Source organism: Hibiscus syriacus, unplaced genomic scaffold (assembly GCF_006381635.1).
Source record: "Hibiscus syriacus cultivar Baekdansim isolate YM2019G1 unplaced genomic scaffold, ASM638163v2 tig00110263_pilon, whole genome shotgun sequence".
Taxonomy (NCBI): domain Eukaryota; kingdom Viridiplantae; phylum Streptophyta; class Magnoliopsida; order Malvales; family Malvaceae; genus Hibiscus; species Hibiscus syriacus.
Genome location: NW_024062652.1, coordinates 985161 through 1008818, shown reverse-complemented (window position 1 = coordinate 1008818; position 23658 = coordinate 985161). Strand labels below are relative to the sequence as shown.

The following is a 23658-nucleotide window of genomic DNA, read 5'->3' as shown; positions in this document are numbered from 1 at the left end:
AATAAACAATGGAAAGTAGAAAGCTGAATTTATTCACAAATAATCAATAAAATAATTAAAAATTCAGAATAAATGAAAATTCTTGTATTGGACCCGTATTGAATTTCTGCACACACTGTCTTTGCTAAAATGAGCATATCTTAAGTTTCTAATGTATAATTGAGCCATTTCAAGATGCGTTGGAAAGCTAACTGAAACACTATTATATCTCAAAAAGACATTATGTCCTAAAAACACTTGGATCTTACTTGAAATTTTGTTGAAAGTCGGCTAATGTCCCAAACTTCAAAATCGGCTTCAATAAAATGTTTTGGGCCTCGAAAAAAGTAGGTTGAAAAAAATTAGGTATTACAGATGTGCTTGTTCAAAAATCTATGATGAGAAGCCTTATTCTGAGAATGAAAATATCATATCTCAAAAATAGCCTCATCGGACGACTATTAGAGGAGATTAGAGTATTATCACGTTGAACCTTTAGAAAAATTTTCATCGACTTAATTTGAGATTCATGGAAAATCAATTTAATGACAAGAAAGATAGGTGAAATGTGAACATTTTAATATTCATATTATCATAAATGGCGACTAATGACATGCATTGATTAGCTACCAATGACAACTAAAAAAGATCAGTGTCTTAAACTGAAACTTTTTAAAGTTTACTGAAAAAATTGATACACCTCTAAAGTCTAGTGTCTAAACTAACGTCGCTTTTTTGGTATCAATAGCCGCGTAAAAATGATGTTATTATATCTACATTATCACAATTATGAAAATATATGTTCACATTTTCGTGACGTTAAAATCTAATGATCCAATGATATAATTGAAATCAAAATCAAAATTTAATATTATAATTAAACAATTAAAAGTTTAGTGTTATAAATAATACATCACTTAAAATTTGGTGATATTTAATTTGTAGTTTACACTTTAAAAAATAGGGTAAAGTACAAAAATGGTCACCTTTGTTTGAGTTTTATAAACTTTTCCTCGCTGAATTTAAAAAACATAAGATTTGGTTACTTTCATTTCATTTTAATTAAGATTTAATCACTTTTGTTTCGTTTTAATTAAGATGTGGTCACTGAAGGTTAACGGTCATAAAACCGTTAAAGGTTTGCCGACGTGACACGATAAATATATATAATTAAAATTACATCATTTCCACGTAGATAATACGCAAATTAAGTTTAGTCACTTTCCTTTCATATTTGTACACTTTTGCTCACCAAATTCAAAAAACATAAGTTTTGGTCACTATTATTGTTTTATTAAGTTTTGGTCACTTGGACGTTGAATGTTGTTAGTTGGATGACATGACCCGTTAGAAATGGTTTAATTTTTATTTTAACCCTTACACTTTAAAAAAATATTTATTATGAGTCTTTTTGTAAATTCAAATTAGTTTAGGGCCAACATTCCATTTTTTAATAAATTTTCTCCCAACCCCTAATATTGCTCATCTTCTTCATGTTTCTTCTTTAGACATCTCTACTCCATTGCAATAGCCTTCTTGTTTCTAATTATTAGTTATAATTATTTTAGTCAAAATAGGTGGGTTATCAGTTGTAAGAAAATACATAAAAAAAATAATGAAGATAATAAAAAATACATATAATTCGCCATTAAAACTCTAAAAAGACTCACCACCACGATGGCTCCATCACATTGAGTTGAGAAAACTAGAGTTTTTTCAATGGCGGTGTTATTGATGAAATAGTACCATGTTTCCATCTCCAATGCGTTGTTAACCAATAAAATCCTTGTGATGCAAAAGATCATCGAGAACGTTCATCACATCCGAACGTGATTGACCTCCACGACGATTACAAAGATCAAATAAATATTCACTTAGTACTGGAGCTTTACTCCGGGGATGATTTGTTCGATCGAGTCGTCATAGAAATGAGGTACGCGAAGGCTGGTGCGGTGACGGTGGTACGACATATCGCGGAGACCATAGGGATTAACAGTGATTCGTGAGGATCTAGAATCAAATTTTTTTTTGTTCTTGAGCAAAAACAAAGATTCGACATCGAAGATCATGGATTTTAGATTAAGTTCGGTGGATGAATTCACGTATCTAGTGTAACATCCCAAACATTGGGTCGGTGACAAAAAAGGTAAGAAAAGAATGTTAGTAGTTAAATTATATTAAGTTGAAAAGTATAAAGATTAATTTTGGAAATTATATTCAGGTTTGTTAGCAAAGATGGAAGACTTGGAGGGCAAAGAAGTCTTTTGATGGATTGAATTAAAAATTCTTTTTGGGAGAGATATTTAACATGAGTTATTGGATAAGGTTTATGGAAACTTATGTTCTCTTCTTCTTTCTCCTTTTAAGAGTTGTTGTGTTCTTCAATTTTTGGTTGGTTAATGAAATTTTGGGTATTATATATCCTTAAGGAAGGTTTTTAGAGGTGTATAATAACAAGATAAGTGAATTTGAAAGGATTTTGTAAAATGAGTTTTGAAATGAAATTTTGATATGGAGTAGTTTTTGAAGTTTTGTTGAGATATTTAACTTTTTATTGAGCTAATTAAATGTTTAGGAGTATTAGAAATGATTAAGAACTTGGTTGAAAACATGGTATGATTCTTAGATGTAGGTGTTTTAGTGAGAATTTAGTATGTTTAAGAGTAGTAATTGATGACAAGTTGGTTTAAATGAAAGAATCTTAGTTTAAAGGCTTAAGGAATGATGGTATAATAGATTTGAGAGGTTTTTTGGGTGATTTTCAAAGTAAATATGGTAATTCTAGGCTTCGAGTATCGGTACCGTTAGAACAGTACCGATACTTCAAGAGAAAAATCTATGAAATTATTAAGGGTAGTATCAATACTCGTTGAAGAGGGTATTGGTATTGTGTAGGTAGTATTTATACCAGATGTAGAGGGAATCAATATTGTGTGTGTAGTATTGATACCAGGGGAAGGTATCGATACCATTTTTACGATGTGATTACAGAATGCTAATTCGGTATCGGCACCTTGAGGAGGTATCGATACCCTTGAAGGGAAATATCGATACTGGAAGGGTAGTACCGATACTTCTAGATATAAAATGGAAAGTAATAGTTTCTTGCATCACAAGTTATTCTGATTGGTTAAAAATGATTCGAAGAACGATATTGATTTTTGATTGTTTTGTGTAGTGATTAAACGTAATAGACTCCCGATCACCTCGACATATTACTTAGCGAATCGAAAGGGTTAAATATTTGGATTAGACTTCAGTGAGGCAAAGATGAGTGCAACTTCTCAGTTTTGCAACAAAATTGAGGATGGCTTACGATAAGCCAACCTCAGTGTTTTCAATCGAAAAAATTATAATTTCTTTTATGTTATATTTCAATGTTTTATTCAAGTTATATTATACAAGTTATGTTTTATGATCATACGATTATGGAAATGTGAACTTTGAGCAAGTGAATGTGAGCTTTGAACTAGTGAATATGAACAGACTCTATGAGAGAGAAACTATGTGAATAAGAAACACTTCAAATAATGATTGAACATAATTATGTGATTAATAGCCCAAAGTATATGTATGAGGATTAGATGTATAGTTGGCATGCCAAGAGTCGAAGGTTTTATGTTGTTATTCGGTGCAAATTACGAGCTATGGTGACAACATTAGTGCACAACCTCATAGTACTCAAATACCTAGAGTTCTCAATAGTATACATTGGGCAATTGAAACCAAGTTAGATAAAGTGAAATATATATAATTATATCTTTGGGATATGGAAAATAAGTTGGAATTCTTTATAAAATATTTTGATTATTAAGATTAGCACTCTTAGTATTTGCCTCACTAAGTCATCGACTTAGCGTGTGATTTTCTCACGCATAGGTTTGAAGAGAGCAGAAGACTGAGTTATCGAGGATATCATATCACTTGAAGATCAGATCAGGACAATTTAAATGTAGGTTTTTATGTTACTTTTGTAAACGGTTGGCATGTATTATACTTTTAATTTGAAATGCTCTGATCGATTTTGTAAACTCCTACATTTTGGTATTTATGTAAATTATTAAGGTTTTTATGTAAAAATGTATGTAAAATTATTATCTTATTAAGAGGTATATACTTTTTTATTTTGATTAAAAAAAATTAATTTTGTTCATATGTATGGATTGCATATGTTTTGAAAAGTCAAATGTGACACATCATATTCGTATCTAGGTCGGGTACGGGTCAGGGATGTTACATCTAGTTATAGGGTTATTTGGATACATTGATTATATTTCACCAGATGTACTTTCTGAAGGAAAAATCATCACGAAGAGTGATATCTAGTTATCGGGTTATTTGGATCCATTGATTTGTCTTCTTGTTCCTTGTTGGATTTTCCATTATGCAATCTCAATCTTTGAAAATTGAATTTTAATTTGTATAACTGAGATTACTCAGCTTCATTTTATCTATAGATGCATATCCTCTCATTTTTCTATGAACTTGTGGTGTTATTATTTGTTATCAGAAGTTGGAAATGTTTTATTATTCTTAAAATGCAACATAAGTCATTGAAAGAAGACAAATGAAGCAAATGGAGAAGAGATGTCTGAAGAAGAAACAGGGAGAAGATGAACAACAACGGGTTAGGGGAAAACAATTTAAAATGGATAAATTCTAAGGTTATCCCTAAACTAATATGAATTTACAAACAAAATCATAATCAATATTTTTTATAAAGTGTAGGAGTTAAAATAAAAATTAAATCATTTTACTAACAGGCTATGTCATCAAACTAACGACGTTCAACGTCCAAATGACCCAAGTTTAATAAAATATTAATATAAGTGACCAAAACTTATGTTTTTTTATAAAAAAAAAAATTAGTGAACAAAAGTGTATAAATATGAAAGAAAAGTGATCAATAATTAATCGATATATCATCTACATGAAAATGATACAATTTTAATTTATATATTTATCGTATCATGTTAACAAATCATTATAGGTTTAACGACTATTAATCTTCAATGATTACATCTTAATTAAAACGAAATAAAAATGATTAAAATTCATATTTTTTGAGTTCAATGGAAAAAAAGTTTATAAAAGTGATGATTTCAATTGTTTATACTAAAAAATGGTATCGTTGAGTTCAAAGAAAAGTCTCAATCAGCCATAAACACCTATGACGCCGTGTACGATATAATCTAAAAACTTACGAGATACAAAAGTATCTTCTGAAAGTTCTTTATTTCCTACAATATTTGTTTTTATGTCTAAAAACTATGTTAATAACTTTTTCGTTATAAATTTTATATTTTATTTTGTGAAAATCGAAAAAAATATTTTATTTTATTTGATTTATTAAAATTTGATTCTCATATTTTATAAAATTTAAATTTAAATTTTACTGTAAGTTGTTGATTTAAAAATCAATATTTTAATAATTTATAAGTATAAAATTAGATAGTTTAACAATGTATATACTATAAATTAATAAAGATAATGAATTTCCGATAATTAAAGTAAAAGGATGGGCAAAATTCTCGAGATAATGTTCTCGAAAGAATTATTTCAGGAGATAATGCGTCGGCCGAATTAATTGCTGATATAGGACGAAATCCACAGTGCAGTTGTAGGTCGCCATGCCTTCTGGGCGACCTCCTACATTGCATGCATGCGAGGAAGAGTGGAATAAGGTCGTCATGTACTCAGGGCGAGCTGTGGTGCTTTGCATGCGCCATGCACGTCGTTGGAAGAGGTCGCCATTCACACCCAGCGACCTACCAGGTCGCCATGCACTCCCCGCGACCTATAGGTCGCCATGCTGTCCCGACGACCAACGCCTTCTCCAGCTCGCCCCTGCACGCCTACTCGACTACTGCTGCTACTCCCCTGCTCCCATGCGTGATTCCCTAGCTGCATTATTGCAGCGTGAATTCAGTTGCATTATTGCAACACTTATTGCTGCATTATTGCAGCCTTCAGTAGCTATAATTGAAGCAGAAGAAAGGGAGTTTATGCATGATATAATTGAAGCAGCCGAGTGGGTGGGGATTGTTATATATTTGGGGGTTTATGCGTGAGTTATGTAAAGAAAGAAAGGGAGAAGAGAGAAAGGGAAAAGATGAAGAAGAAGAAAGGGAGCCGGTATATTCGAGGTAAGTTTTTTTATTATTTAAATTAGTTTATTATTTTAAATAATTAGTTTGTTAGTTTAGGGTTTAGGGTAAAACAAAATTTTAGTTAATTAGTTTGTTAGTTTAAGCTATATTATTGTTAGTTTAAGTTATATCATACATAAATATAAAATTATTTAATTAGTTTGTTTGATAGTTATATATTAAAAAAATTAATTAGTTTGCTTGTTAGTCAGTCGTTAGTTATATATAAAAAATATTTAATTAGTTTGTAGTTAGTTAAATAGTTAAGTTATATTTGGATGTTGAATTTATATTATATAAAAAATTAGTTAATTAGTTTATTAGTAGTTTAAGTTTTATTATAATAAAAAAATAGTTTATTAGTTTAAGTTATATAAAAGAATAATTTATTAGTTGATTAAGGGTGCATTTAAGTTATATTTTAAAAAGTTTAGTTTGTTAGTTTATTAGTTTATTAGTTTATTATATTATAAGTTATTATATAAATTTTTTTGTTAGTTAGTTTATATTAGATTATATATATTAAATGATTTTATAAATATTGTTGTTTAATTTTTTTTTTACAGATTCATTCCAATGACTGACCAAATTCCACTGCTGAAACTTGGCAATGAACATATTTCAACTAATTTGGGAATAATGGTGAATAAAATATTTGTTTAATGAATTATTATTAATAAATATTTGAATATTATTTTATGATTGTGATAAATATTTTGTATTATTTAATTGCAGGAGGACGAGCAGCGAGTCCTTCGTCATCGGCTACATAATGTGCCCAAGCCACATCGATTAATAGAAGAAAACTTGCAACATGCTGGATTTTGGTATGTAACATTTGTGCGAGAATACAAGTTGGTCAAAGGTTTGATCAGTGCGTTGATTGAACGTTGGAGACAAAAAACGCACACGTTTCATTAGCCATGTGGCGAATGTACGATAACTCTAGAGGATATGGCAATGCAACTCAGGGTCCAAACAAATGGGATGCCGGTGGTAATGACACATGAGTACAATAATGTGGCACAACTTTGTAGTGCGTTTCTTGGGAAAACGCCCATACCACCAGAGTGTAAAGGGTGGCGTGTGAGGTTGTCATGATTGAAGAATCAATTTCAGCTGCAACCAAATAGTACAGAGCAAGAAATTATATATGCAACACGAGCATATATATTGTAGTTGATTGGGGAATTTTGATGTCGGATAAATCCAGTAATTATGTTCACACTCAATATCTTCTTTTTTTAAGAAATTTTGTGAATAGTAGGTAATATAGCTGGGGATCGACGATATTGTCGTTCTTGTATCGTGAGATGTGCAAGGCATCATTAGTCGTGGATGATAATAATACAATAGAAATCGATGGATGTTTGCTGCTGCTACAATCATGGGCTTGGCATAGACTTCCGTTTTTGACACCGATTAGTCGACCACGGTTGACTTTCCACTTGCCGTAAGGTAATATGAATTCTCTATTTTAATATAAAATATTAATTATAAATTATTTATTTTGATAAAAATTATTGAACAAAATGGCCATAATTTTGTTTTAATTGATATATAGATAGAGGCATAAAATTGAAGGCACGGGGTTGGTGCACAACAATATTAATATTAAAGAGTTCAGGCTGAAGATCGACATTAAGGGCAAAAAAGAGGTATGTATAATATGTTATTATTAATTATTATTTAAATTAACTATATTATTTGATTTAAATCAATTTTATTGTTATTTTAATTTTACAGTTTAATTGGAGACCATACATAGATGAATAAATTTTGTCGTTGGAGTTGCACGATGTTTTTGATGGGTTTCAATATTGGTGTGCTGTTACACCATTGATCAATTTTGCTTTTGTTGAGATCCAATTTGCGGATAGAGTGTTGAGGCAATTCGACTTCCATCAACCTATTCCGCAGAGTCCATGGGATCATGACCTCCTCCAAAACTTAGATGGTCGTCGTCAGGTGAATTGGGTTGAGACGCATAACCACCTGCACATATTTTATGGTCGCCGTAAAGAAAAGGTGAATTAGATTGAGAAGCATGCAACCTACATTAATGCTTGGAATAATAGGGCTTCATTCATGCCAACTCTTGACCCCATTCAAGATGATGACTTTAATTTTGAGACTTCGGCTTACCTTGATTATTTTTTGGATAATGGAAAGCCGTTCTTGACAACAATGGTAGAGAGGTGACATTTTTTGAGGTTGAAGAAAAGATTTGGTAAAGTTGAATACTCTCTACCGAGTGGGAGTGGGAGTTCATCTCAACAACCTGAAGCGGAAATAACCGATGTGGATAATAGCGCACCACAACCGTTCGGCGATGCGAGATCGTTGCATCAAGCATTTGATGTTTCTACTATCCCGACATACATACCAGAGTTTGTGCAGCCTGAGGCACCCATCTACTCTCCCATGTTTGAGTCGACGTATGAATTTGACCAAATGACATCTATGATGTCAAATACCAGTATTTATCAGTCAACGTTTGCAAGTGGGATGGAATCGCAAACTGGTGGAATGGCAGTTCAAATGCCCCCAATGAATGAAGAAGATGGGTACCATACTCCTGATCAATCGCAACGGCCACAACACATCATACGTCCGCCCCGACATTATCATTCAACAACACCCCGACATCGACAACAATTGTAAACTCATTTGTTATTTGTTACAAATTAAATATTGAAATTAGACTAGTTTTTTATGTTTTAAACATAAGTTATGTATTTAGAATTTTTTAACTTTAACTTAAAAACATTAATTTCAATTTAAATATATAAAGATAAATTCGACTAGTTATAAATTCAACTATTTATAAATTTGATTTAAATTCTATTTAAATATTTAATTATTATTAATCATTATTATAATTTCATTATTAATAATCATTACTTAATCATTAATATCAAATTATTAAATATTAATAATAAATCATTATTAGTAATCATTACTAAATAATTATTATAATTTTAAATATAAAATCATTATTAAATCATAATTATCAAATCATTACTAAATCAAATCATATCATTATTATAAATCAAACCACTGTTCCATATATAGATATTAGTTATGTAACGAAAATATAGTTAATTGAACCACACATCCATTCAAATATGTTCAAGTCATCGAATTATAAATGTCATATCAATTAGGTCCCTCTATTTAAAAAGTTCGCTCGAATAATTTATCGACAAAAATTATATAAATTCAACTTCAATATGAAGATATAGTCATTTCATTATTATTAATCATTACTAAATCATTACTATCAAATCATTAAATATTAATAATAAATTATTATTACTAATCATTACTAAATCATTACTATCAAATCATTAAATATTAATAATAAATAATTATTAGTAATCATTATTAAATCATTATTATCAAATCATTACTAAATTATTATTATCAAATCATTAAATATTAATAAACTAATTAACAAATTTTTTATATAATTAACTCATGTTTGAGTCGACGTATGACTTTGACCAAATGACATCTATGATTTTTTATATAATTAACTAATATGAAATATGCAAGTCTCTACGTGAAATGTAAAAAAATAAATTCGACATATTTATAAAGATAAATTCGACATATTTATAAAGATAAATTCGACTATTATAATCATTACTATAATTTTAGTAATCATTATTAAATCATCAGTATGAAATCATTATTATAATTCAACTTCAATTCGAAGATCTATTTATTTAAGAACATAAATTACATAAATTTCCTTGCAAAAATAGGTTCATTATTACAAAATCAAATATATAAATACATAGAAATACATATATGATTACTAATGATGAGGTCTATATCTTGGTAAATTAGGACAATTGTTTTTTGAATGGCCTTCACCCCTACATAATCCACATCTCTTTGTTTGACCTCTATCTCTAGCATGGAAATCTATACTGGTATAAATACGAGTGGACTCAGGTCGACCCTTTGGACTTTTGCGAAGCATTGGATTTGGCAGCCATTCGTCATGATCTTTTTTAGGCTAATATGATTCATTCGGGATCTATCTGAACGCATAGCTGTTGACATTTAATATCCTATGTAGGTGAAAGCATTCATCAACATAAGTGTATGCGCTTACACCAGCATACATACATGTAGTGACTGCATGAGCACATGGATATTTCCATGCCTGAAAACGACCACAATCACACCATTTGTGTCGTAAATCAACTCTAAATATTTAGTCTTCTCCTCCGACGTTACGGCGTATGCACAACACAAAAAAAGTATGACCAAGTCGGTCGAAATTATGAACAACCATTGATGTTGCCAATCGCTCATTTGATTCCATTGATTCTACCACTGTAGGAGCCCAAGTTTTACCTCTATTTATGAGACTCTCAATTTTCTTGCCTTTATTGGACCAAACCTTAGCCAACCTAAAGTACGTCTCTTTCACCACACTCGTTATTGGGAGATGATGTGTACCTTTTAGTACTGAATTAATGGCCTCAGCAAGGTTTGTGGTCATATGTCTGTATCGCCGACCTTCATCGTATGCTTGCGACCATTTTTTTCGCGGTATTTTTGAAGCCCACTTCTAAACACGTTGATCATTGTAAAATACCTTCAAATTCTCTAATCTCTTGTTAAAATTTGGTCGGCGTAGTTCGTATCCTGTTTCATAATATATTGTGTTAAACCGCAATTAAAAAACCACATAAAAATGCACAAATATTGAAATTAAAACTTACCCATACTGACTATCTCGCTACGAATATGTGCGTTATGAAACTGATCGATACTATTCTTGCCAATATGACATATACAAAATGTAGGATATGTATACGGAGGTATCCAACGACTTCCTGATCATTCAATTGCCGCCAAAATACTCGTTCCTCTATCGGGTATCAAGCAAACTCCATATTCACGAATGATATATTGACGTAGATTGGTCAGAAAGAAATCCCAAGCCTCTGTTGTCTCTCCCTCAATAATGGCGAATGCAATTGGGAAGATATTTCGCTCACTATCTTGCGCAACTGTCATCAAGAGTACATGCCTATATTGACCATACAACCATGTACCGTCTACTTGGATCATACGTTTACAAAATGTAAATCCTTCAATACATGCCTTGAATACCCAAAATAATCTATGAAATATTTTCTTCCCTGACACAAGTTGACATTCTTCGTTATATGCGGGCATGGTTTGAGACTTTACTATGGTTCCTAGGATAAATCGCTTCATTGCTTGTAGCAAATGTGGCAGCTCATTGTATGATGTATCCCAATCTCCATACGTCATCTTTATTGCCTTCATCTTCGCATTCCACACCTTGCCATATTTTACTTGATATCCAAATTGGCTTCGAATAGATGCAGCTAACATTGAACAAGATATCCTTGGATCTTTTTCAACCATAGCCTTCACGTATTCACATATTACATCGGATTCCAATAGTCAGTGGTCTTGTTCGATGGAGTTTCCCAAACATGTGTGAGGACCATTGTACCTCGTGATGACCCAAGCATCGTGCCTTTGAATTTTTGACACTCTGATCTTCCACTTGCACTCTGGGCCATATTTTACACACTTGGCGTATAGGGTTTTCTGGTTGGACCCTGCAACATGGACATCAACGTGGCATTTGATGCAGTACTCTTTAATCGCTAGCGTAACTTTATTTTTTCATCTAAATTTCACCCCAACTGAAAATTCACCAGAATTACCGAATGATTCAGCCATTTGGTACGGAGGTAAATGTGGCATGTCTGGGAATTCATGTGCCCTCATCACATCATAATATATCTCGTACATGTGAGGAGTAGCTTCATACGGTGTCAGAACTTCATCAATGCCCAAGTCAATTGCACCTTCACCAGAAAAATTATCGTCGTCGCCCAAAACGGGTTCTTCGGTTTCTTTATCTTCGCTTGAATCATCATGAATTTCTCCCCATCAATATCAACAGTCAATTCCGAATGGTGTATGTTTCTCGTCTCATACTCTACTGCTGCAGATGTCCCTCCGACTTCATTTTCACTTTCCAATAGTGCCATAAAACTCTTCGGGAACCTGTATGTCAGGTCCTTAAACTCACTATCGAAAACCATTTCAGATGGATTTTGAGTTACACCTCTTGATGACCCAGGAACATCACATAGTTACGCACATCAACAAATAACTTAATAACTACTATATTGGTTGACTCATGTAATCCAATCATGGTTCCAATATCATATTCTTCTTCAAGTGGAACTGCAACATATCTGACTGAGTTGGGGCTTATCATAAACTTGTACCTCAAACTATCAACTGCAGCTCGAATTTTTCTTTCTATCTTCTGCTTTATTTCTATAAATGTGATGTCTTTTTTGAACATCATATTTATTGGTTTTTCAGACTGAAAAACAACTCCGACCTCATTTTACATAATCTGTCTATTATAATGGACAATCGTGAAAAAGTTGTTGCTCATTTTCTCTACAAATAAAAAAATATAAATTTAGATTAAAAAATTAGATAAGATAATTTCATAAATCATTAAATAAATAAATAAAATATAATATATTACTATATTAACGATAAAATAAAATTTTTTATTTAACTTGATTGATTGATTACTAATATTACTAATAATGATTTAATAATTATTATTAATCTAATGATTTGATATTTAATGATTTAATAATAATATAATTTAGTAATGATTACTAATAATTATTTATTATAAATATTTAATGATTTAGATTTGATACTAATCATTTAGTAATAATTACTAATAATAATGATTAGTTTGATAATATTTTTTATTTTTTTAAAATATCAAACAAATTTGTTAATTAATTGTTATAAATTTTAAGATTATATTTCATTCAATTAATTTTTATTTCTTACTAATTTACACATAATCTAATATAAATTAAACCAAATATTTTTTTTAAAACAACACTAAATATTTTAATCACGATATTTTTTTAAACGGGAATTATCTCGCACAAATTAATTTATATAATCTAATATAAACTAACTAACTAACTAATTTACACATACACAATAACAAAAAATAGACAACAAAAAATAATAAATTACCCTCGTATTTATGCCTTATTCCTTTCTTTTCTTTTCCTTTCTTGTTTCTTTTCCTTTCTTGTTTCTTTCCTCGAATCAATTTGTACGTGGGCAAATGTTGTGGAATAATACCATGTACGTGTAAACAAAATATTTCTTTAAACAACAATAAATTAAACAAATTAATTTTATATAATCTAATATATTATAATTTAACTTAAACTATAAGCTATTTCTTTATTATAATATAACTTAGTTAAAATAACAAACTAATTATGCACTAATTAATTTTTTTATAATATAACTTCAACAAACAACCTAATATACGTTTAAAGACATTAAAAAATTAATTAAATAATTTTTTTTACATTTAATAACTTAAACTAAGAAACTAATTAACTAATTGTTTTTATATAATATAATCTATAACTTAAACTAACAAACTAATATAATATAACTTAAACTAACAAATTAATAATTTATACTAACAAACTAATTAACTAAATTTTAGTTTTACCCTAAACCCTAAACTAACAAACTAATAATTTCATATAATAAACTAAATTAAACAATAAAAAATTACCTCACGAACGATGTATGAGCCTTTATCTTCTTTTCTTCTTCTTCATTTCCTTTCTCTCGGCAAAGTTTCTATATGTGCTTCTGCTTCTACCCTAAACCCCCCATTCCTTTATATAAAGCAAATGAGCGTTGGAGAGCGTCATTAAATTTGAGCGTTGAAGGCTCGATATTGAGCATTGAATCGTGTAATTATTGAGCGTTGAAAGGCTGCAATTCAATAGCAATATTTGCTGCATTTAGCAACTAAATTAACGTTGCAATAATGCAACTATGGCTGCAGAAATCTCCCAGCTATGGCATGCAACACATGCATGAGGGAGCAACGGGAGCAGGCGTTAAAACTTGGTCGTTGGGCATGCATGGCGACCTACCCCGAGAGCATGCGACATGCATGGCTCATGCATAGCTCGCTCGGATGCCCTGGCGACCTTGTAGCTCGCACGGATGCCCTGGTGACCTCCTAGCTCTCATGGATGCCCTGGCGACCAACGACGGGGACTATGAAATTCGCCCTATCTCAACAAAAAATATGGGGAAAATATTATGTCGTGAAAAAAAATTCAACACATTAGTTTTTCCAAAAGGATGCGTGGGATGAAATTCATAGTTAAAAAAATAGATTAAAAAAGGTTAATTCTGATCAAAACAAATCCTGGCCGTCCAGTAGCAAACTTAGTATCAAGGGCCATGATTGTCCCAACAGAAAAGCGGCGCTCGCAGTTCGAAACAAATACTATAAAATTAATCGAGAAAAAAGAATTACGGTCATCTTTATTCGAGTCCGGGAAACTTCTTGTTGGTGAACTTTCCCAAAAAAAAAAACCCTCCACCGAAAGCTCACAGCCTCCCATCGCCTCCGCCGCCCTTTCCTAGGGTTTTGGCGGCCCTCTATCCGCGACCAGAACCAAAAACACTGCCTCTTATCCATCTCACTTCAATCTTCAGGTTATTTACTTTCCATGCCACTCTCTTACCCCTTCCGTTTCTTGTTTCTCATAATCCAAATTTTCGCCCTTCATTTTACTGTGTTTAAACCTGTTTTGATGCTGCACCTTATCTGTAGCCACTTCGCTATCTTAAAGCTTCAATTTCTTATTTCTTTTATTTTTTCTTTTTGTAGCGCTTGATTTTTCCGAATGGCTAAATCATCGAATCCGGAAGGGAAGACCGGGGTTCGTATCGTGGTGGCCGGTGATCGAGGCACTGGAAAGTCTAGCTTGATTGTGACAGCCGCCGCCGAAACTTTCCCAACGAATGTGCCTCGGTTGTTGCCGCCCACGAGGTTGCCGGAAGATTTCTACCCTGACCGTGTTCCAATCACCATCATCGACACCTCCTCCAAGTATAATTTTTTATTTCGTACACCATTTATTACTCAATTTCCTTTTTTTGAAAATGAATATTTGAAGCAATATCTAATTTCCGTTGGTGTAAATGAATTTATAGTGACATAACTGTAAATTTCGTGTAACAACTTTAGCTGCGACTTAGTTGGATTTAAAGCAAAAAAAAAAGTTGAATGTGATTAGATAATTTCTTGTTTGTTTTGTTCATGGTCGTGGTTTTGGCTTAATTTTTTAATTTCTTTTTGGTTAGTCCGGAGGATAGAGGTAAACTAGCAGAAGAACTGAAGCGAGCTGATGCTGTTGTGCTTACTTATGCCTGTGATCAGCCTGAAACTCTTAACAGATTGAGTACTTTCTGGCTTCCGGAACTTCGCCAATTAGAGGTTTCTATCTTAATTTGCATTTGTACTTGCACTATTCTTTTTGATGGAAAACATGTGAAAGGGAGGTGAAGTTAAAAAAAGCTACTAATTCTGCTTTATGTGTCTGTGTTGGACTCAATTCAAACTCTACAAAGTTGACATTGATATGAGCAAAATGACTTACGAATTAAAACCATATCTAATATTACATTTTCATTTTTCAATTTAAAAGCATTTGAACCTGTGTCTTAGCAACTTAAATAAGCTTTTGGCAGTTAATTGACTCACTTAAGGTCACCATAATATATGCATCTGTGTTTGCTTAGGTGACCTTGTAAACTGCGTGGGGTGTTATTTTCTTCATAATAGACTGCTGCAGAATCTGATGTAAATTATTATTGACCAGGTGAAGGTGCCTGTAATTGTAGTAGGCTGTAAGCTGGATTTAAGAGATGACCAGCAACAAGTGAGCTTGGAACAGGTGATGTCACCAATAATGCAACAATTTCGGGAGATTGAAACTTGTATCGAGTGTTCAGCATATAAACACATTCAGGTTTGGATATAGGCCCTCTGTTGTTTATTTTTTTCAAAGTTAATATGAAATGCAAATGCCATAAACATGATAAAATTTAGAGTGGTTTCAGCAAGGATTCTTGTTTTTTGCTTCTTGATATGATTTGTACATATGTTATAGCTGGCATCATTGTAGACTTGTAGTTAGTTGTATGACACTAATTGATATTTGTAGAACCCGCTGATACTATCAGGAATTGAAATTTTACAGTATATACTTTTTTATAGATCCCTGAAGTTTTCTACTACGCGCAAAAGGCAGTGCTTCATCCAACAGGGCCTTTATTTGATCAAGAAACACAAACTCTGAAACCACGGTGTGTTAGAGCCTTGAAGCGAATTTTTATTCTTTGTGATCATGACAGGGATGGTGCTCTTAGCGACGCTGAATTGAACAATTTTCAGGTTCCTCAAATGTTCCTTTTTATCTCTTTTACTTTCAAAGTGGGTGGTATGAAGTTGAATGATGGGTTGACTGACTTTCATGAATAATGATTCAGCTATCTGTTGCTTGATGTATTTAAATGCTGATCTATTTAAAATTTAAATAATCTTTATGTCAATGCTAACTTAAGAAATCTCATGCTCGAGCATCTAATTTGTTGTAAAACAGGTCAAATGTTTCAATGCTCCATTACAACCTTCGGAAATAGTTGGTGTGAAACGTGTTGTGCAGGATAAGTTGATTGAAGGAGTCAATGAACGTGGTCTCACGTTGACTGGTTTTCTTTTTCTTCATGCACTATTCATAGAGAAAGGACGCCTTGAGACAACATGGACTGTCTTGAGGAAATTTGGATATAACAATGATATCAAACTTTCAGATGATCTAATTCCATATGCTTCATTTAAACATGCTCCTGATCAGGTAGTGTTTACTTGAACACTCTTTCTTATGAAAACGCTGAATAAGCGCATTTAAAGCTGTTGCTCTATTTGTCTTCATTTTCAACTTGCATTGTCCAATAATTGGTTTTTGCTTATAAAATTGTCCATATGAGCAATTGTTAGAATTGGTAATAATTCTTTCTGCTACAGAGTATTTTTTTTTAAATTTCTTGTGAACTCTGGGTTTTGACATGACCAATCTTATTAGTATTACATTCGGTGACCAGTGGAATACCTGGCTGTGGTTTAAGTTGAGCACCACCAAAATTGGCTGATTTTCATTAGGCCATTTATGAATTGTGTTGTTTCAGATAGGCATAATCTACTATATATTTCGTCATTTTTTGAACTACTGCTGATGACTCTTTGCAATTTTGTTTGCCATTTGTGTAGAGCGTGGAGCTGACAAATGAAGCTATTGAATTCCTGAAGGGAGTCTATGAATTATTTGACACTGACTTAGTATGTCTTTGCCTATATTTATTTTATTTGTAGTTCCCTTGCCTTTTCCATTGTCCTGTCCAGTTTGAAATGTTCAATATTCCTAATTTCTTCTTAGAGTTTTTGAAGTTATAAGAATTGTAATATTGTTATTTTCAGGACAATAACCTTCGGCCTATCGAAGTCGAGGATGTTTTTTCAACTGCTCCAGAGAAGTATGATTCCCATTTGATACATTTTACTTCAATTTCTTCTGCTCGATTGTGATTTTTTCAACTGTTGTAATAAGCTGTATATGAATTTTGCACACCTAGGAGATCTTTATTATTTTAAGTTGCAAATGTGATAATGTTTTGAATCATGCTCAACATTTTTCCTTCAACTTCAGTCCTTGGAATGATGCTCCATATAAGGATGCTGCAGAAAGAACTGCTCTAGGTGGGCTATCACTTGATGCATTTCTTTCAGAGGTATTCCTGCTTTTCTCTTGAAAATGGGAATATTATACTCATCACCGCATAGTTTTGCTATTATGGATCAGGCGAGTACTTTAATTTATGAGTTATCTTGTCTATTGTAGTGGGCGCTTATGACACTCTTAGATCCAGCTCGTAGCTTAGAGAACTTGGTATACATTGGATATCCTGGTGATTCTTCCTCTGCCATCCGTGTGACCAGGAGAAGGCGTCTGGACCGAAAGAAGCAACAATCAGAAAGAACTGTTTTGCAGTGCTTTGTTTTTGGTCCAGCAAATGCTGGGAAATCTGCATTAATTAATTCTTTTCTTGGCAGGTATTCATTAGAATTCTTTTCCTGATAGCTAATTCTTTTTCAACGATTTGTTTAACTTCTTTTACTTTAATGTAGGCCCTATTCCGATTCATATTCCCCAACTGCTGATGAGCAGTATGCTGTGAATGTTGTGGAACTACCTGGGGTAATTGCTATTAAATTATTCTTGCAATTCAATAATGAAAGAAGCCCCCACCTCTAAACCGAGGGATTTACTTTGTCCTTTGAGGGAATTGGGGACTTCCACACACATGCATTTCTTGCTGTTATGGAGTCTAGACCATAAAGTGGGGTGTGATGGGTGCACTAGAAAGACATTTTATAAGGTTCAAGTGGGATAATATTCGAAGATGTACTTACTTTAAGATGAAAGAACTGTCAAAATCTACATGCTCCTTGCATTATCAAATCAGTTCCTTTTGCAACTCTTAACGCATTGAAATTTATCATTTCATTGATATATACTTTCTTGCATTTAGTTAGAATAGCTGTTACTGAGATATATCTAGATTGATATATATATATATATATATATATATATATATATATATATATATATATATATATATATATATAGCTTTCATGTGTTAATATTTCAGCTTTCGGGTTAGTGATTTCTTTTTAATGTTTTTTCTTTGTCATTTTTAGGGAATAAAGAAAACTCTAGTGTTGCGAGAAATCCCTGAAGATGGAGTTGCAAAACTTCTGTCTAGTAAAGAGTCACTGGCTGCCTGTGACATATCAGTATTTGTTTATGACAGGTAACTCGAGGCATGGTTGTTCTGAAGTAGGATTTTAATCAGCTATTCTTGGATATTCATTTTCTGTTTTGTGATCACATTCATGAAAAGGGTTACTCTCATGTGCTTGGATTGTACTCTTTGTGCTGATAAAATGACTATAATAATTTTTTGTTCCATGTTTGAATTTTGTAAAAAGTCATATGGGTGCATATGCCCATCTTTTTCTTTTTGTAAGTTCTACTTCATGATTGTCTGGTGTTTGTAGCTCTGACGAGTCTACATGGAAGAGAACAACTGAATTGCTTATGGATGTTGCTGGTCATGGTGAAGACACTGGCTATGAGGTGCCTTGCCTCATTGTTGCTGCTAAAGATGATCTGGATTCATTTCCAATGGCAATACAGAATTCTACCAGGGTATCATGCTTTAGTTTTTTTTTTTACTAATTTAATTTTCTTGCGTGAATAAGTAGAATGTCTTAACAGAATCATAAAGTGAAATTTGTCCTTGAAAAGGTAACAGTGTTCTTGACATTGTTGATCTATCTCTGATATGATGATAGTGGAATAAGTCCTGCTAAATTTTCATTTTGAAGAACTGGAGTGAAAGTGCATTGTGTTTCAAAATTTTCTTTTTCAGGTCAGCCAGGATATGGGGATAGAGGCACCGATACCTATCAGCTCAAAATTGAGTGATTTCAATAACATATTCCGAAGGATAGTAAATGCAGCTGAACATCCTCATTTGAGCATTCCTGAAACTGAGGCTGGTAGAAGTCGGAAGCAGTACCATCGGCTCGTAAACCGATCACTCATGTTTGTTTCAGGTATGCTGATTGTCTAGCATCTCAGAACTGTTTTATTCTCGATGCACTTGAAGCTTTGGGTTCTTGAAAATATTGTTTGTCATGGTGAGATATTCTGATGACACGTTGCTGTGCACATCTTTTACAATTTTCTGTCTTGTTGTGCGGGTAATCAGTACTGGGCATTTCTCTGCCTTTGTCCACTTGCATACAATATATAGTCTTAAACCCTTTGATAAGATCTAGTTCTGATTCTGTTTAAGCCTGTGCATCTGAAATTCAGACAGCTCAGCTTTAATGTTTGTTCCAAGGGGTGGTGTTGGTAAAATCTTACGATCCTGTGTTTTCAATGTTTCTATCCATTGTTAAAGATATTGCAGACATTGTGGTCAATAAAGAGGTCATTGTTCGCCATGTGGTGAGAGTAGCTAATTATGAAGCGGATGAATTTGCCAAACTAGGAATTGGTTAAATGATGGGGAATTAACTGGGTTGTTGTTTTTATAGTATTGGTATATCGGATTGATTTGGGAATGGTATATGTTTGTAACTGGGTGATTAACCTAGGAGGTAGTTTTTGTGTAGGGTATTAACATATACATGTAGGTAGTGCTGTTTTGCACTGCGTTGAGTGGGCTGCCATCGTTTTTGGGTGGTAGTGTGATCTTATTGTACTTAGTTCTTATGCAATAAAAAATCTAAGGCACACTTTTCCTCCTTCCAATGTTCGTTGAGTCTTTGTTGCTTGACGGTTATGAAGGGGGGTTTTCAACGAGGCCTTTTTATAAAAAAAAAATCAGCTGGTCGGAGGGAGGCCGAAACCTTTAGGACTAGTTTGAAGAGAGATCGAGATCTTTTAGGACTTTTGATAAAAAAAACCTTATTTTCTTTATTCAACTCTCAATTTGCCTCTCTTATATAGAGAGGTTAAGAAAGTAATTAAAAACCAAGACTCCAACTAAGGAAGGACTTCTAATAGTATACGATATTCATAAATGATATCTTTAATACTTTCCTAATAAAATAGTAACTGATATCTCCTAAAATAATAATAATAATCTTTTCCTAAAAGTAATTAACCGTTACTCTCTATTAAGCAACTGCAACAGTTGTGATTTTCTTGGAGGGATTAATACGTAAGCTGAAGTATGTATTTGAAGCTTTTCCTAGTAAAAATTATCGTTAAACTGGAATGGTACTTGCACTGCTTCAAAATTGCTTCAACTTGAATGGCATGCTCTTTAGCTTTATCAGTCAGTATCCCGAACTGTTGATCATTTTCAATGCTTTCACCTTTTGCAGTTGGAGCTGCTGTAGCCATTGTTGGATTTGCAGCTTACCGCATATATGCAGCAAGGAAGAATGCCTCCGGTTGAGGGACGATGACTCTCACGTCTCCAAGGCATGGATGTGGTAATCTTAGAAACAATTTTGCATGCTTTGTCAAATTTCTGTGGTCCAATTTCTGGGTTGTATTCAAAATCCTTGTGTGTAGGGAAAAAATTGCAAAATGCGACTCCCCTATTTAGTTGTGGAATTGTTTGATCTGTCGAATATCAAGAGAAAATGAGTGAATTGAGTTATTGTGAAATAGAAGTTTTTTCTATACCCTCTGAACCATTTTGTTGCAATGCTCGTTGCTTGCCTATGTACTACTTTTTTTCTGGAGAAAAAAACTCCTGTTTTTGTTCATTTTGAGCTACAATTGAATATTTTATCAAAGGTGTTGCCTTCAACCTCATCTTGAATATGGGTGTAAATGAATCGGATTTGAACTAATAAGGTTGTGTTTATATCCGTTTGTTTATTTTTGAAAGTTTTCATGTTTTGTTTATGTTCGTTTAAATGTTAAATATCGCTTTTGTGTTTGTTTGTTTATTTTTGAAGATGTTCGTGTTCAATTCGTTTAGTGTTTGCTAACATATTTAGTATTCGCGATCATGTTCGTTTATATGTTCAGATGCGTTAACTAAACAAGCAAACAAACAAAATTAAATAAAACAAAATGCTGAAATTATGTCACTAGTCCTTAAGTTCTTTAGACTTTAAAGCTTGAATTTCAAAGTACATCCGATATTCAATTTAGTCTCTATCTTCGTCAATATTTAAAATTATAAAAAAAATTAGAAAAGTAAACAAGTCGATAAAAGAACTTATAAATGAGTTTGTTTGTTAATATAAACTAATCGAATTTTGTTTGTGTACTTTTATATATTAAATGAACACAATTTTTATTTAAACTCGTTTATTTAACTTAATAAATAAATAAAAATAAACATTGTACGAATAATTCACAAACAGATCCTCGAATGTTTTTTTTCATTTACACCCGTAATCTTGAATTTGGAGATTTTTCTTTTCTAACAAACATGAAACTTTCATTTTATTTCTTCCAATATTTACTGGTTTATTTAGATAACTTTGGATTTGGATTCAAATAAGATCCTGTAGTTGTTATACAATGAAGCTGTGTAATTTAAATTCGCTTTCTCTGCATCTGTAACAGATCTAATTATCTGAATTTGATATCATATTTTAGATCTGAACTTGATATTATATTTTTAGCTTGAAATTTTGATTTAATGAGTTTAGATGGTTAGTGTATTAAGATAGATACTCGGTTGATAGTACTATATAAACTGTATAATAAAGGGTGTAGCATACCATACAATTTCAAGTCTCAAATCATCCCTATGCCAAAGGAGTGATTTGAACTTTGGGTTATTGATTCCTTAAGATTGCATTATAGGTCTGGCTCTACCTGGCAATTAGACTGCCTCTTCCGGTATCATCGGCCGTAAATATGCTGATCAGTTTGGGTTTCCCCATCACCTTCTTGTTGGATCTTAAGCCAGTACTTGTTGAAGACCTCGTGACATGAAGTCGAAAATCCAAATCGAATAAGAACATCTCCAATCTGTTCAGTTCTTCTCTGCTAACTCCCCCTGCTTTCGCGTAATAAGCATTGTTATTACACCTGCACATCATATCAATCATTGGCTAAAACATAATTTATAGCATTTAAAATCGAAACAGTGTTTCCGAATTTGAAACTCAATCGAAAACAACCCAACATATGGAAAAAGGGAACTAAATTTTATAGCAGAACACACTAAAAACATCTTAATCTCTTCTCTATCTCTGTAACAGAAGCTTAAGACATGGAACATATGTACTGAACTTACTGATCATCCATAAATTTGGCAGCCACCAGAACACTTGTGATCAAGAGACGATGCATGTTGAGCAAAGTAAGGTACGCATCGATTTGTTGCAGGAATCGGTCGATATATATAACAGCAACAACAAAGCAAGAATTGCTGCATTTGCAGTACTTGAAGATGCGTTCCACATACTGTCTAATGTTCAAGGAAGGTTCTTTTGAACCATGGAAGACGGTAATACTATCCTTGATTTTGGATGTAACCAATAACTTTTCGTTCCCTCGAACCGATCTTTCAAGAACCGAAGATGGAAGAGATAGAACTGTGGGAGTTCCAGGAATCCAATTACCAGAATCATCAAATCCTAAGCCAATACAAGGACTGGAGTCCCCAGCTTTGCCTCCACCCATGAATGTTGCCATATGCTTGCTTGGATCTATGTTTTCCTTTTTGTGAAGGTTTGATTTGTAGTTTGTTCCTTTCTTTTAGGGAGTTTCAGGACTGTTTATACATTTATAGTTAAATTGTTGAGGGTATTTCGAACAGATATTACCTTATAAATAATCAAAATGAATAAACATCCAAAATGGCATCATTTAGAACACAAATATAACAACATATTTGAATTATGATCTTTTAAATTTACAAAGAGTTGTAAAATAAATGTAGTATTCTTATAATTATTTATCTGAATGATATTTATACTATTTTTTTAATTTAGAGTTTAGATTTAATATTTAAAATAATGAAAATATTTTGGAAA

At 32.5% G+C, this 23658-nt stretch overlaps 1 protein-coding gene and 1 pseudogene across 2 annotated transcripts; one reads left to right on the top strand and one right to left on the bottom strand.

The window, feature by feature from the left end:
• Positions 1–14553: 14553 nt before the first annotated feature.
• Positions 14554–21340, top strand: LOC120115352 (mitochondrial Rho GTPase 1-like). 2 transcript variants are annotated; one of them, XM_039136083.1, is made up of 15 exons: positions 14554–14723; positions 14899–15120; positions 15375–15507; positions 15893–16042; positions 16291–16467; positions 16676–16930; positions 17344–17412; positions 17551–17606; positions 17780–17861; positions 17972–18183; positions 18259–18328; positions 18832–18944; positions 19192–19342; positions 19566–19752; positions 21034–21340. In XM_039136083.1, exons 2-15 carry the CDS (start codon positions 14915–14917, stop codon positions 21105–21107), a joined length of 1935 nt encoding a protein of 644 aa, XP_038992014.1. In that variant the 5' UTR covers positions 14554–14723; positions 14899–14914; the 3' UTR covers positions 21108–21340. The 2 variants fall into 2 exon arrangements, with proteins under 2 accessions (XP_038992014.1, XP_038992013.1); XM_039136082.1 differs by having other exon boundaries at positions 14554–14726; positions 14901–15120.
• A 1179-nt stretch (positions 21341–22519) lies between these two features.
• On the bottom strand, positions 22520–23325 carry LOC120115318 (annotated as a pseudogene).
• Positions 23326–23658: the final 333 nt, after the last annotated feature.

What these genes read in the sequence shown, in the direction of transcription:
- LOC120115352 (XM_039136083.1), top strand. Translation starts at nt 14,915, where the DNA reads ATGGCTAAATCATCGAATCCGGAAGGGAAGACCGGGGTTCGTATCGTG. An exon ending in TTGATGCATTTCTTTCAGAG is followed by an intron (nt 17,862 to 17,971) that starts GTATTCCTGCTT and finishes TGTCTATTGTAG; the next exon opens with TGGGCGCTTATGACACTCTT. An exon ending in ATGTTGTGGAACTACCTGGG is followed by an intron (nt 18,329 to 18,831) that starts GTAATTGCTATT and finishes TGTCATTTTTAG; the next exon opens with GGAATAAAGAAAACTCTAGT.